At 42.6% G+C, this 13,043-nt stretch overlaps 1 protein-coding gene across 2 annotated transcripts in view; it reads left to right on the top strand.

Annotated features, from left to right (window-relative positions):
• Positions 1 to 13,043, top strand: part of CAMKK1 (calcium/calmodulin dependent protein kinase kinase 1) — a 249,204-nt gene that overhangs the window by 56,912 nt on the left and 179,249 nt on the right. For both annotated transcript variants that reach the window (XM_083174142.1, XM_083174143.1), the window contains exon 3: positions 12,171 to 12,218. In XM_083174142.1, the coding sequence (XP_083030268.1) occupies positions 12,171 to 12,218 (48 nt within the window). The remainder of the gene's footprint in view (positions 1 to 12,170; positions 12,219 to 13,043) is intronic.

Genomic DNA, 13,043 nt, shown 5'->3' on the forward strand with positions numbered 1-13,043 from the left:
GCCTCTGGCTCTGTTTTATTTTGAGTGCCGCTGTCACCAGTTTGTTTTGCCAGCTCCAGCCCTGTTGTCGGCTGCAGCTATGGAGGGCAACGATTTTTAAGCACTATTGCTGTATATGGATTGGCAGGTGAGTGCCACAGCCGCCATTATATTGCTTCCAAATGCAGTGTAAAAGTATAACGTCTCTCCAGGACGATCAGTGGAGATAAGGATTTCAATATGGTCATATTAAAAGCCTTATCTATACTGCGGACAGTCCCGGAGTAATGCTATTCTTTTACACTTTAATATATGCAAACCCCACCTCTCATCAGATGCCACCTCCATTAGGGCTGATGCCAGAAATTTCCCAGGCTGGTTTTCTAACCCAATCCGCCCCTTCTGGCCAGTGTATATGCACGTTTACACTTTCAGATCACCTCATTGAATACTGAAGTGCATTTTGTACTTTCTTCCTTAAACAATGCTTTCTCCAATTGTTTAATTAATTTTATAGAACCATGAACTCTTGAGTTTTCTGTACAGTAGTAGCTGTAATAACCTCCATCTTTCAAGAGTATATGTTAGTTCATTATGATGAGATAATAGCTCTGCTTAGGTACAATAACTTCTATTGCTGATTTTATATGGATTTATGTATCACAATATCCTAATCTAGGTCTGACTACTTTTCAGTATGAAACCTAAAATTTGATGGCAGATCAGAACCATTCAGACCATCTGGTCTGCCCCTTAGTTAACCATATTGCTATCCTTAAACCCTATTTAATCCTTATTTCTTTGTAAAGACAACCTTCTGTCTATCCCATGCATGTTTATATTGTTCTACTCTACCATCTCTGATGGGCAGCTACTCAACTTGTCCACTGCTCTTTTTGCAAAGTAATTTTTCCTCAGATTTCTGCTGAACCTCCTTCCTTCCAGTTTCAGTGCATGTCCCAATATTCTAATACTTCTCTTCCTATGAAGAATGCATCCCTCCTGGACCTTGTTAAAACCCTTGATATGTTTGAAAGCCGCACTGTGGGAGACTAAAGTGGGCATACATCTTAGGTTAGCCGGAGCCTCTATAGCTCATGTGCCTTCCCAGTATGTTTAAAATTATAGTAAAACTCTAAATTCTGATTCTGGTGATGTGGGTATTTCACACAGAATTCTACCCACACTCACTTAAGTTCTTAAAAAGAAAATTAATTATCAATCCCACCGCTTGCCACCAAATGTCACAGACCCACCGGTCGCTCCTCCAGATACGTCAACCTGCGCAGCTCCGGCAGTGACTGGGGTTAACTTTGGACGCACGGGTCCCCTATATAAGGCCACTGCCACCAATGCAAATTCAATGAACGACGCTTGCATATGTCCGGACATACAATATATAAAGAAGGTCATAGCGTTCTCTTCTGGCTTAAGTCCTCAGAACACAAATTCAGAACTGGAATTATGTAGGCTTTATGCCAAGAAAATACTTCAGAGCTTTAGTGATAAAAATGGTTACAAAGATGATTACAAAGATTTTAAAAGTGCACACAGAAGAAATACAACTCAAAAAATAAATAAAAGGGAATTAAAAAAAATTACAGAACTGTAAGTACTGATTCTGTAGTGAGGGGACTTCACATGAAACATCTGGTTCGCTTCCAGCCAGCTTGCTGATCACCTAAGATGTAACATCTGCTATAGGGAGACATGTTCAGTTATACCTGCAGATACCTCCCCCACCTTTGGGATTTTGACCATTTCCCTGCTGGACACTAGTATGTCCCTAAATAATTGATTATCTTACATGAAGGATTGGTCCACTGCTTTGAAGTGATTTGTACACATTCCTTTACCCAGTAAAATGCAAGAGCCAAGTCTGATAAGAGATCTCTAGTGGAGGGGGGGCGGAGCACCTTTGGCCCGCTCTGGACCATGCTGATCTAACCACCAACCGGGGGCCTCTGATCCTAACTCCAGAGAACTATACAGATGGATGCAGGGGGAAATGGCAGACAGTCCCCCTTTTGGTCACATTAAGTTTACACGCATAATACAAGACATGCCCTGATCTCACACATAATAATAGCAGACATGATTTTACAAACAATACCAGAAATACATTCATCTCACACATAATAATAACAGGAGGCATGCTGAGGAGGCTTTAACATTAATGGAGGTGGGGTAGGTATATTACTGTCCCAGCTGTGCACATACACAGTCCTACCACTGGTTCCTTCACTCACATTCACATCATTTGAAGTTCACTCTATCAGGGTTTTCACCCCTTTCTCTCTGCATGTCGCAGCTATCTATTGCCCTCCTGGGTTTCCCAAACATCAATTTCTGGAAGAATTCTCTGCCTGGCTCCCACACTTCTTATCTTCTGACCTCTCCACCATCATCATGGGTTATTTCAATATCGCTATTGACAGCCCACTTTCTCCTCATGTCTCTAAACTCCCCTCTCTAACCTCCTCTCTCGGCCTCTCCCAATGGTCTGACTCCTCTACTCACAAGGAGGGACACTGCCTTGATCTTGTATTCACTAGAGAGAGAGAGGGAGATGGGCGCTCTGCCTAGGTTGCCGGCTGCTGAGTCTGGTTTGTCCAAACCTGGGTTAACTCTTAGAGATGTGGGGGTGACTAGCGCTCTGGCTTTAAATTGAAGGAAGGAGTAATAACGTATGTGTGAGGCTGGGTATGCAACAATGACGATGTAACCAATGAATGTGATAAAATAAGATATTTTATTCGCTGATATACAAGGGTGTAGATACACCTTACGGGGTGTGGGTGGAGGGGGGGATTGGGGGATGGGAATGAGGCAAGTGGGGCTCTCTGCAGGGGTGCAGGAGGGCAGGTGGTGGCTAACAATAGCCTGAGTCCAGACAGATGGGATGGGAGGACAGAGCACACCCTGCTTCACCTCCTGAGGTGAACGCAGTCCGTGTGTTCTGGGGGGGATGGAGCTTGGAGGATGAGTGCTTCTAGCGATACCGCTGTGCAGGTCCTGGATGTTAACAAAAGTCTCTCACAGTAGGTCAGCGTAAGTTGCCAGGTGCCGCTCGGGGAAAGAGCGTCCTCTATGGGATCCCTGGCGGTGCACCTAACACTTACCTGGTGCCCGCTGGATTCTTCAGTACTTCCGTCCCACGCCGCTTCTCTGTAGACGGACTGTATCCTGCTGGTGTCTGCACAGCCGTGCAGATCACCAGTGTAGAAAACCGTGTCGCTTCCACAGGAATAGAAGCACTTCCGGGTCCCGCTGGGGTGCGTTTACCGGGTGCTTCCAATTCCTGGAGTAACACGGGCTGCACTCCCGGTGGGGAGGAGACTGCTGGAAAGAACTTGAACGTGTGAAGGTGATGTGCAACGCGTTTCAACCCCGCTGGGGTCTTTTTCAATCCCCCCCTCCACCCACACCCCGTAAGGTGTATCTACACCCTTGTATATCAGCGAATAAAATATCTTATTTTATCACATTCATTGGTTACATCGTCAGTGTTGCATACCCAGCCTCACACATACGTTATTACTCCTTCCTTGTATTCACTAGGCTATGCTGTTTCTGAATTCACGAACGCCCCATTCCCTCTTACGGATGACAACCTTATCACCTTCTCAACCTCCTCCATTTCTCCAAGCTCTATAATACCTAAATCATGGAAGCCTCCTCTAACCCGCAGAAATACTAATGCTATTGATTTTCAACAACTTTCAACCTCTCTGCAACAACTGCTCTAACCCACCTGAACCAGACTCTACAAACTGCCCTTAATGAAGCTGCTACAGCTGCTCCTCACAAGCCACATAGGCTTAGATGCAACTGTGGCAGTCTAAATTAACAAGACTCCTGCAAAAACGATCATGTAGATTTGAACGTCGGTGGCGTAAATCTCAAAATCCAAGTGACTGTCACATTTAAGACTACCTACCACTCCTATTGTAATGCTCTGAACACTGCTAAACAAACTTATTTTCAATCTCTCATCTCTTCTTATGCCACTAACCCAAAGTGACTTTTTAACCCATTTAAATCACTTATTTACCCTTCTTCACCCTCCCACCTGCCAATATCAGTGCACAAGAGCTTGCTTCCTCCTTCAAAGAAAAGAATGCTAAAATCCAAGATGAAATGGCATGCTCTTATTCAGCCAGCGACTTGCTTGCTTACTTTCCTGAGCCCTTTGCCACTTTCTCCTCATTTTACCCCACAAGTGAGGATGAAGTATATACACTCTTCTCATCTTCCTACTCTACTAACTCTCCTCTTGATCCTATACCCTTACAAGTCAGTAAAGGTTTGTCTTCTGTGCTTATCCCAAGCTTAACTAAAAATCTGTAACCGCTCAACACTCCACTGAGACGGCACTGACTAAAGTAGTCAATGATCTGGCCACTGCTAAAGCTAAAGGGCATTTATCACTTCTTATTCTTCTAGATCTCTCTCCTTTGTATAAGAAGAGTGGTCGACAGTGTCAAACACTACAATCCCTAGTAGGTAAGAAGACAACCAAGAAAGGGATGTGTTCTGAAGACCTATCTAATCGCTCTTTCCGTGTTCACTTCTCTGATTCTACCTCATCCTCACTACCTCTGTCTGTTGGAGTACCACAAGGTTCAGTCTTTGGTCCTCTGCTTTTCTCAATCTATACCTCCTCACTTGGGAAACTAATCAACTCTTTTGGATTTCAGTATCACCTGTACGCTGATGATACCCAAATCTGTCTATCCTCCCCGGAATTGTCTCCATCGGTATTGCTCCGTGTCTCTGAATGTCTTTCTGCCAGTTCATCTTGGATGTCATCTCGCCACCTCAAACTCAACATTTCCAAAACAGAATTAATTATATTCCCCCCAGCCAAGAGTAGTTACCAACCTGATATCTCTATCACTGTTGAGAACACAATAATCAATCCTACTCCACAAGCTCGCTGCCTAGGGGTTATCCTCGACTCTGAATTGTCCTTCATTCCTCACATTCAATCTGTCTCTAAATTGTAAAACAAAAGAGGATAGGAAAGACTGCGCTAATATTCTGGCACCATGTAGGAATACACTTTCACACAAATTGGTTTTTAAATTATGGTTTTGTAGATCACCAAATTTTATAAAAGTACATTTTAAAATGTATTTAGGTGGACACCTATAAACAAAACAATAATAAACACAATAAAATATATTTTTTACAATATAGCATAAAATTATTTCACTTTGAGATAGTAAGTGTGCACCTTGGATATTTACTTTTTGGTCAAACGATTTATAAGTCTTTGTAACTGTAACATACTGTATATTTTCTGCAACAATTGTGGCGGCTGATTAACTATAACTAGTCGGGTTGTAGTATTGCCGCCAAGGTTGGCATCGCTCACCTGCGCCTCCCGTGCGCTGAAACTCCGGGTGATGTTTAAGCAATTGAGTGTCCCTCCGGTACGGGTCTACGGGGGGGAAGCTGACCTGGATGGATGGTAGGCCGGTCTTTGCTCTTACCCTCCCGGGCGCTCACTATGGGATGTTATGCAGCGGCGCCTCTCACAGGGGCTGGAAACTTCAGTGAGAGTGCACGGGAGATGCGGACCTGTGATGTGAAGGTCCGGTTCTTGCTCCTGTTCTCCCTGCTTGCACCACTGAGTGAGAGGGGCTGGGGGCGTCTCTCTCACCGATGCTGCAGCCACCTGTACGTTGCTGGAGTTCTCAAGTCCCGCTGGAGATGCTGGCACTGGAGGCAAGGGATTGACAGACGCAAGTGTGTCGACTTTTCCTGGCTGTTGACCTTTTGCAGAATGGGGTAGATATCCAAGGTGTCTCTGGCTGGGACTTTCTCTAACGCGTCTCTCCGCTTAATCTTTAGTAAATCTCCTTTTTCCAATGCTTTCTATGTGAACGCTTCAATGTTGGTTCAATGTTCGATCTTGGTCAGAAACCCATTTTTAAATCAATTTGTCTGTCGGTTTTGACGATGTTATAATGGCCGCAGGTGACACATACACCAAAATGAGGCTTCACACGCAAAAAACAAAATGGCCACCGGAATCGTGATGTGGACAGGAGAAGCAATCAGGTGGGCCAAGTTTTCATGAACTACTCGTCGTTGAAGAACGACACGGTAGCGATGCTTATGATCAATGAGCCATATTTCATCAATGTCTGGTTTGGTTTGGCTAAAAATTTTTTAGCCAAACCAGACATTGACATGGCCTAGCGTCATCTCTGACCGAAGTTACCCTGTGGATTCCATCACCACCACCGCTGTTACCAGCTGAGACTACACGCTGAGTGTAACCTCGCCAACAATTCGCTGTTGAGACAGTGTGTCTATGTGATTCATCTGCGGTTTTAGTACCGCTTTGTCCGGTACATTACCCTCACTGTGTATACTCTATTGTACCCTCATTAAATCTTTAAAAAAATGGATTCACGCACTATAGAGCGCTCGCTCTCCTCATTTTTTATTATATATTAACCTGTGGCTGGCCAGGCACAAAAAGTGTAGCACTGTGCTTGTATAGATCATTTCCAGCTTTTCACATTGAGTTCTATGAAGTGCGTGCCCAGGATATTGTAGTCTCTGGTTTCTCATACTGTATAACCACAATATAAGGTCTTCACAAGTGGGCTTATGTAAATAAACAGTCACTCTTAAATCTTCCCCAGGTGTATATGCAACTTTTAGTGGGTCTCCTTCTGTTCACAACTACGCAAAAACACAATTGAAGCATGCAGCCTAGTTTAGAATGGTCTCATCTTGCCTATTACTGGTGGAGTCAGGCAAATCTACAGTACATGGGTACATATTGCATATTCACGCAGCAGACACTCACTGGCGTAGTATACGCACTGTGCAATTGGTGTAGTACATGCTCTGTATCCGCTTTTAGCCAAAACTGATCAGCCATAACCACCTGGCTTATATTGTGTAGAAGCCTCTCGTGTAGTCAAAACGACACTGACCTGTTAAGGAATGCACCCCACAAGACGTATGCAATTCTATTGCTGAGAAAATCACAATTGCATAAGTCTACGACTCTGAATTAGCCCCACAGTGCATTGCAGGTAGCTGTATAGAGTGCTATGTAGCCAGAGACTGGTCTGAGTGCCTTTGGTGACCCCAAAATATATAGAAACTTAACAATAAATATTAATATATTAAACTCGTAGGGGGAAACATACAGTAGGTGGGGTGAAATGAAGTGAAAGCTTTTAGGATCAAAAGAAAAATAATATCAAGACAAAATAAATTTGTTCCATTTTGTTGACCGTTTTTACATTGAAGGGCCACTTAATTTCTACAAATATTATTCTTTTTTTCTAATGGTTTCTGTCCTTTCAAGCGGTTTTGATGTTTTGTATCCCTATAAAACATCTGTTCTGTTCTAGTCTATGGAACAGTAACCGAGGTCTCCAAATTATTACACTCTACAACACTTTTTTTTTTTTTTACTTTCATAGGGCAGTATTCAATGAGAAAAGTTCTCCGTGTTTTGTGGAGAATTTGTGCTTTGTTCGCCTTGGACGGAGCATTTTGCTCTCCAAAAGCGAGCAACCCTATTCAATGTGAAATATTCTCCGTCTTTCTAAGTGATTTTCTCCGTGTCTCTCCGTGTAGCAATTCTCCATCTTTTGATGGAAAGCTGGAATGTGAACTTTTAAACTAAAAGGTTTTTTTTTTTTTAATTTTGGTGTCAAAAAATCAGGTTTTTTTTTCTGTGAAGGGGCATGTTATTTTTATTCATGTGCTTATAGCACATGAATATATATTTAATTTTAAAAAATATATATTTTTTTTTTTTACACAGTGCAGCCAGTAGGGGGCCGGAGCGCTCGAGCCGCTCATTAGATATTCATATATTCACTGCACCCGATCGTTAATATGCATGATCGGGTGCAGTGAATACTGGGTCCCCCGCTGGCTATAGCGGGGGGCAGCCTGTGCTGCCTGGGTCCAGGAGAGCCCCCCTCCCCTCCACATTCCTCTGGAGCAGCCAGGGAGACTATAATCTCTCTGGCTGCTTCCGTCCCCCGGCTCCCTGCCAGCTCCCTGCCGCGGACGCTCGTCCGCTGCAGGGGTTAAGACTCGCCGCGAGTGGCGGCGAGTCTTCAAAACATTGAATAGTGGGAGCAGGAGGCTCCGGAACATGGAGAGTGCATGGAGAGCGAAATAAAACGCTCTCCATGCACGGAGAACTTTCACATTGAATACTGCCCATAGTGTTTGACTTACTGGCTACAAAGTTACGGTGCATACACACTAGACAATTTTGTAAACTATGAACGATAAAGGCAGTTCTGAAAGAAGAATCGTTTACATCGCCTAGTATGTAGGCCATTTGTAATTTCTACTGATCTTTTTAACATGCATGAAGATTTGTATGCATCACTAACTACTGCATTCTTCTGGATGTTGCCACTGATGATATATTTTGCAAGATTGCACAGTGTGTATGCCCTATATCTGGGGTAGCCAACCCTAGTCCTCGAGAGCTACCAACAGTGCCTGTTTTGCAGGTCTCCTCACAGAATCACAAGTGAGCTAATTAGCTACATCTGTTTATCTTTTAAAATGTGTCAGTGATTAATGAGTGCAGCTGTGCAGCAGCTAGGTTGTCTGGAAAATGTGAACTGTTGGTAGCCCTCGAGGGCTAGGGTTGGCTACCACTGCCCTATATCCTTTGTCCGGGAGTTCAAGGGAAATTATTAATGACATTACATCATTTACAAAGTAGACTGTGTATGAACCTTAAAGCCCCATACATCCTAAGCGATATTACACACAATATCGCTCATTTTGGCCCTTCTGTGCTAGATTGTTTGCAACATCGCCCAGTCTGTACGCTCCATATAGTTATTGATGCACACTCCCGTTGTCACTAAGCAACATGATTAACAATATCATTCAGAGTATAGCACTTTAACATTTGCCCAGGAGTTCAAGGGAAATCAGTGACTATATTGTTCCTAAACTATAGCTCAGTGATGGCTAACCTTGACACTCTAGCTGTTGTTGAACTACACATCTCAGCATGCCCTGCATTAGTTTTAGCATGGCCAAATCGTAAAACCGTAGACGGCCATGCTGAGATGTGGTGTTCAACAGCTGGAGTGTCAAAGTTAGCCATCACTGCTATAGCGTCTAGTGTGTATTGGGTTTAATACGTAAAACTTTTTTGCAGTGCAATGAGTTTTTTTTATGTGTTGTTTAAGTTTTTTTTGGTTCTCTATTTAAAAAGAGAAAATTTGTAGGGAATTATTTTTGTATAGAGATGAAGACCTAAGGGGAACTCTGAAACACTCTTTAAACATTATGGGGGAAATTTACTAAAGGAAATTTGTAAAAAAATAGGTGTAGTAGTAGTAGTACGTTTATTTATAAGGCGCCGCAAAGTGTCCGCAGCGCCGTACATAGCAAACAAAAAACAAATGACAAGGTAACGTACAGGGTGTGTTGAAAAATACAGTATAAATAGGGGTATAGCTGGTAGAAATAAAATCAGCATCAGTTCAGAAGTAGGTGTCAAAATTGTCGAGGAGACTGAAGATGAAGTAGAGGAAGGGAAGAACAGGACAGGAGGACAGGTGAGGTAAAGAGGTAGGGTGAGTACGTGAGGCAGGAGGACCCTACTCATAAGAGTTAACATACTAAAAATAGGTGGGTGGACGAACGAAAAACAACAGGATAAGTAGGAACGGAGGCAGGATAGGAGGATCAAAAGAGGTTAGGAGGAGGGATAGGCTAGTCGAAAAAAGTGGGTTTTGAGGGAGCGCTTGAAGGAGGTAAGGGAATCAGAAAGCCTGATGGGTTGCGGGAGGTTGTTCCAGTGCAGGGGGGCAGCGCGAGAGAAGTCTTGGACACGGGAGTGGGAGGAGGTGATTAGGTGAGAGGTCAGTCGGCGGTCAGCGATGGAGTGAAGAGGACGGGAGGGAGTGTGGATAGAGATCAGTGAAGAGAGGTAAGGAGCGGTGGAGGAGGAGAGAGCCTTGTAGGTGGTGGTGAGGAGTTTAAAGAGAACTCGGAAAGGAATGGGGAGCCAGTGAAGAGATAGACAGAGGGGGGAGGCGGAGGTAGAGCGGCGGGAGAGGAAGATGAGCCTAGCAGCAGCATTAAGAATGGTTTGGAGAGGTGCGAGGTGGGTGAGAGGTAGCCCAGAGAGAAGGATGTTGCAGTAGTCAAGGCGGGAGATGACAAGAGAGTGAATGAGAATTTTGGTTGCGTCAGTGGAGAGGAATGGTCTGATGCGTGAGATGTTGCGTAGGTGAAAGCGGCAAGACTGAGAGAGCACGAATGTGGGGGGTGAAAGAGAGGGAGGAGTCAATGATGACACCGAGGCAGCGCGTTTGGTCGGTGGAGGTGATCTCGGTTTCACCAATGCTGATGGAGATAGTGGGAGAAGAGGGGATGTTCGGGGGATGGAAGATTAGAAGTGCAGATGTGCTATTCGTATTGATAGCACATCAATACGACTACGAATTGCCCTATTTTTGGGATAGTAAATGTCAAAAATAAGTGTATTTCTGGATACAAATACACCTATTTTTACACCTATTTTTTACAAATTTCCTTTAGTAAATTTCCCCCTATGTTTCAAACCGTATCAAAAATATTGTAAACCTCAAAGCATATCATACAAAGTATGAATAGTTGTTAACAGTGTGTCAGTAAAAATGTTTCTAGTACTGTATATGTGGAATTTCTTCTGTCAGTCCAATTTACACACCTCTGTATATTGGTTTTGGAAGTGTTTTTCAAAGATGCGTTTACAGTCTTTTCAACCTAAATGAACTAGAGACCTTGTACTGCATGCCTGGCCAACCTGTGGCTCTCCAGCTATTGTGAAACTACAAGTCACAGCATGCCTTGCCAGAGTTTTGGCAAGGTATGATGGTATTTGTAGTTTCACAACATCTGGATAGCCACAAGTTGGCCAAGTATGATGTATTGCATGTCCATTTCTTGGAATTCCTGAAGATAATGTAGTACAATTTTTCCTACTAAACCATATTTTCAGCATAAAGTACACCCAGAAAATCATCATAATGCCCCGTACACACTAGGCGATATAATGTGCGATATCGCTCATTCTTGCACGAGCGTTAGCATTAGCATTAAATATATAGCCCAGTGTGTATGCCTCCAACCATGAAAGACTAGTTTTCCTACAAGTCATTAACAACCCCCTCCATCATGCACAGACAAGGCAGTGGAGTGCCACCGCTCCCTCACACATGCATAGGCAAGTTGGTATCTACTTGTCAATGCCAGCACCCTGTGGCAGCAGGGATCATATAGTGTGTACATGGCTTTAGACATTTGAACACACCCAGAAGACTGAAGAAAGCAGATCCTCCCGCAGCGTGAAGACCTTCAGATGCTGGTCTCTCTAAATCACATTATCAGGAGATCTTGATCCCTGTTTGAAAATGTAACAGCGCAATGAATTGTATGCTCTGATGGAAACTTGTTACCATCGCAAGAGGGAAACACCTACAATTTAGATGTGCATGACCTATGTCTTTTTTAATAAAGATACATCTTGTTTATTTTGTGTTAGAGTTTCTGACATTGGACATGTCCTGGAAACATTAGTTCTAGTTTCTTAGAACTAAGAAACTAGAGTGACCTCTAAATAGGGAGCTGTTTCTTAATTGATGGTCTTGAACCTTTTTTTGTGTAGCAAATGCTGTTTTATGCTGTTAAGGGCCCCATACATCAGCAATTAATTGTGACAATTTTCAGATATGGAGATGATTGCCACAATTAATTTTAGATGTGTGGGCTCCCCCTTTTGGCAATCCCAATCAAAATCGCCAATCGATTGCTTAATCAGGTTTTTAAACATGTTTAATAATCTGGTATTATCTGCGGATCTTTTTTAGATGTGTGGGCATTCCTAATTTGTCTTCTTCATCTATTTACATTATGAACAGCTGAAATAACAATCGATTGGGCAATTTCCAGATATGAAGATGCAATTTTTAGATGGAAAAATCTGCCGATCACTGAAATAAATCTGTAATGTGTGTGCAAAGTCAGATAGATTGTAAAATCCTTTTATCTGGCCAAAAAAACCCTAACTGGAAATCCATAAATTGTGATTGCTGATGTATGGGGCCCATTACTCTTGAAAGTATTATTGCAGCAGCATATGTCATTTGTACAGTAACTGTTCTTTCTTTCTCTTTTTAAAGGACTGTGTGCAGTTGAACCAGTACAAATTGCAAAGTGAAATTGGCAAAGTAAGTGCACTGTAAACTACAACATTTCTACATATTTTAATTCGGTCTAAACAATAGAGTCAATAATGTACAAGCCAACATTTTCAGACATTGATATGTAGTCACAACATTGAATAACCGATATCATAGAAACATAGAATTTGACGGCAGATAAGAACCGTTTGGGCCATCTAGTCTGCCCCTTTTTTTACCCTTCAGGTAATCTCAACCCTTTTTAATCCTTATTTCTTTGTAAGGATAATCATATGCCTATCCCAAGCATGTTCAAATTGTTCTACTGTCTTCGCCTCTACCACCTCTGATGGGAGGCTATTCCACTTATACACTACCCTTTCTGCAAATTAATTTTTTCTAACGATTCCCCTGAACCTACCGCCCTCCAGTTTCAGTGCATGTCCTTGTGTTCTATTACTTCTTTTCCTTTGAAGAAAATTTCCCTAGTGTACTATGTTAAAACCCTTTATATATTTGTAGATTTCCATCATGTCCCCCCTTACCCTTTTATGCTCAAAATTATACATATTAAGATATTTTAGTCTATCCAGGTAAGTTTTGTGATGTAGGCCATGCACCATTTTAGTTGCCCTTCTTTGTACACTGTCCAATGTATTTATATCCTTCTGAAGATATGGGGGGAGATTTAATAGGATGAGAGAATCAGAAAGTGAGAGATTTGGTAAGAAATCTCCAGGTTTTTTAAAGCGGCAATCATTTACACTGCAAATTTAAACTGGTTTATGCAGTGTAAATGATTGCCGCTTTAAAAAAACTGGAGATTTCTTACCAAATCTCTCACTTTTTGATTCTCTCATCCTATTAAATCTC

This window comes from Crinia signifera, chromosome 2, assembly GCF_055691185.1.
Source record: "Crinia signifera chromosome 2, ASM5569118v1, whole genome shotgun sequence".
NCBI lineage: Eukaryota > Metazoa > Chordata > Amphibia > Anura > Myobatrachidae > Crinia > Crinia signifera.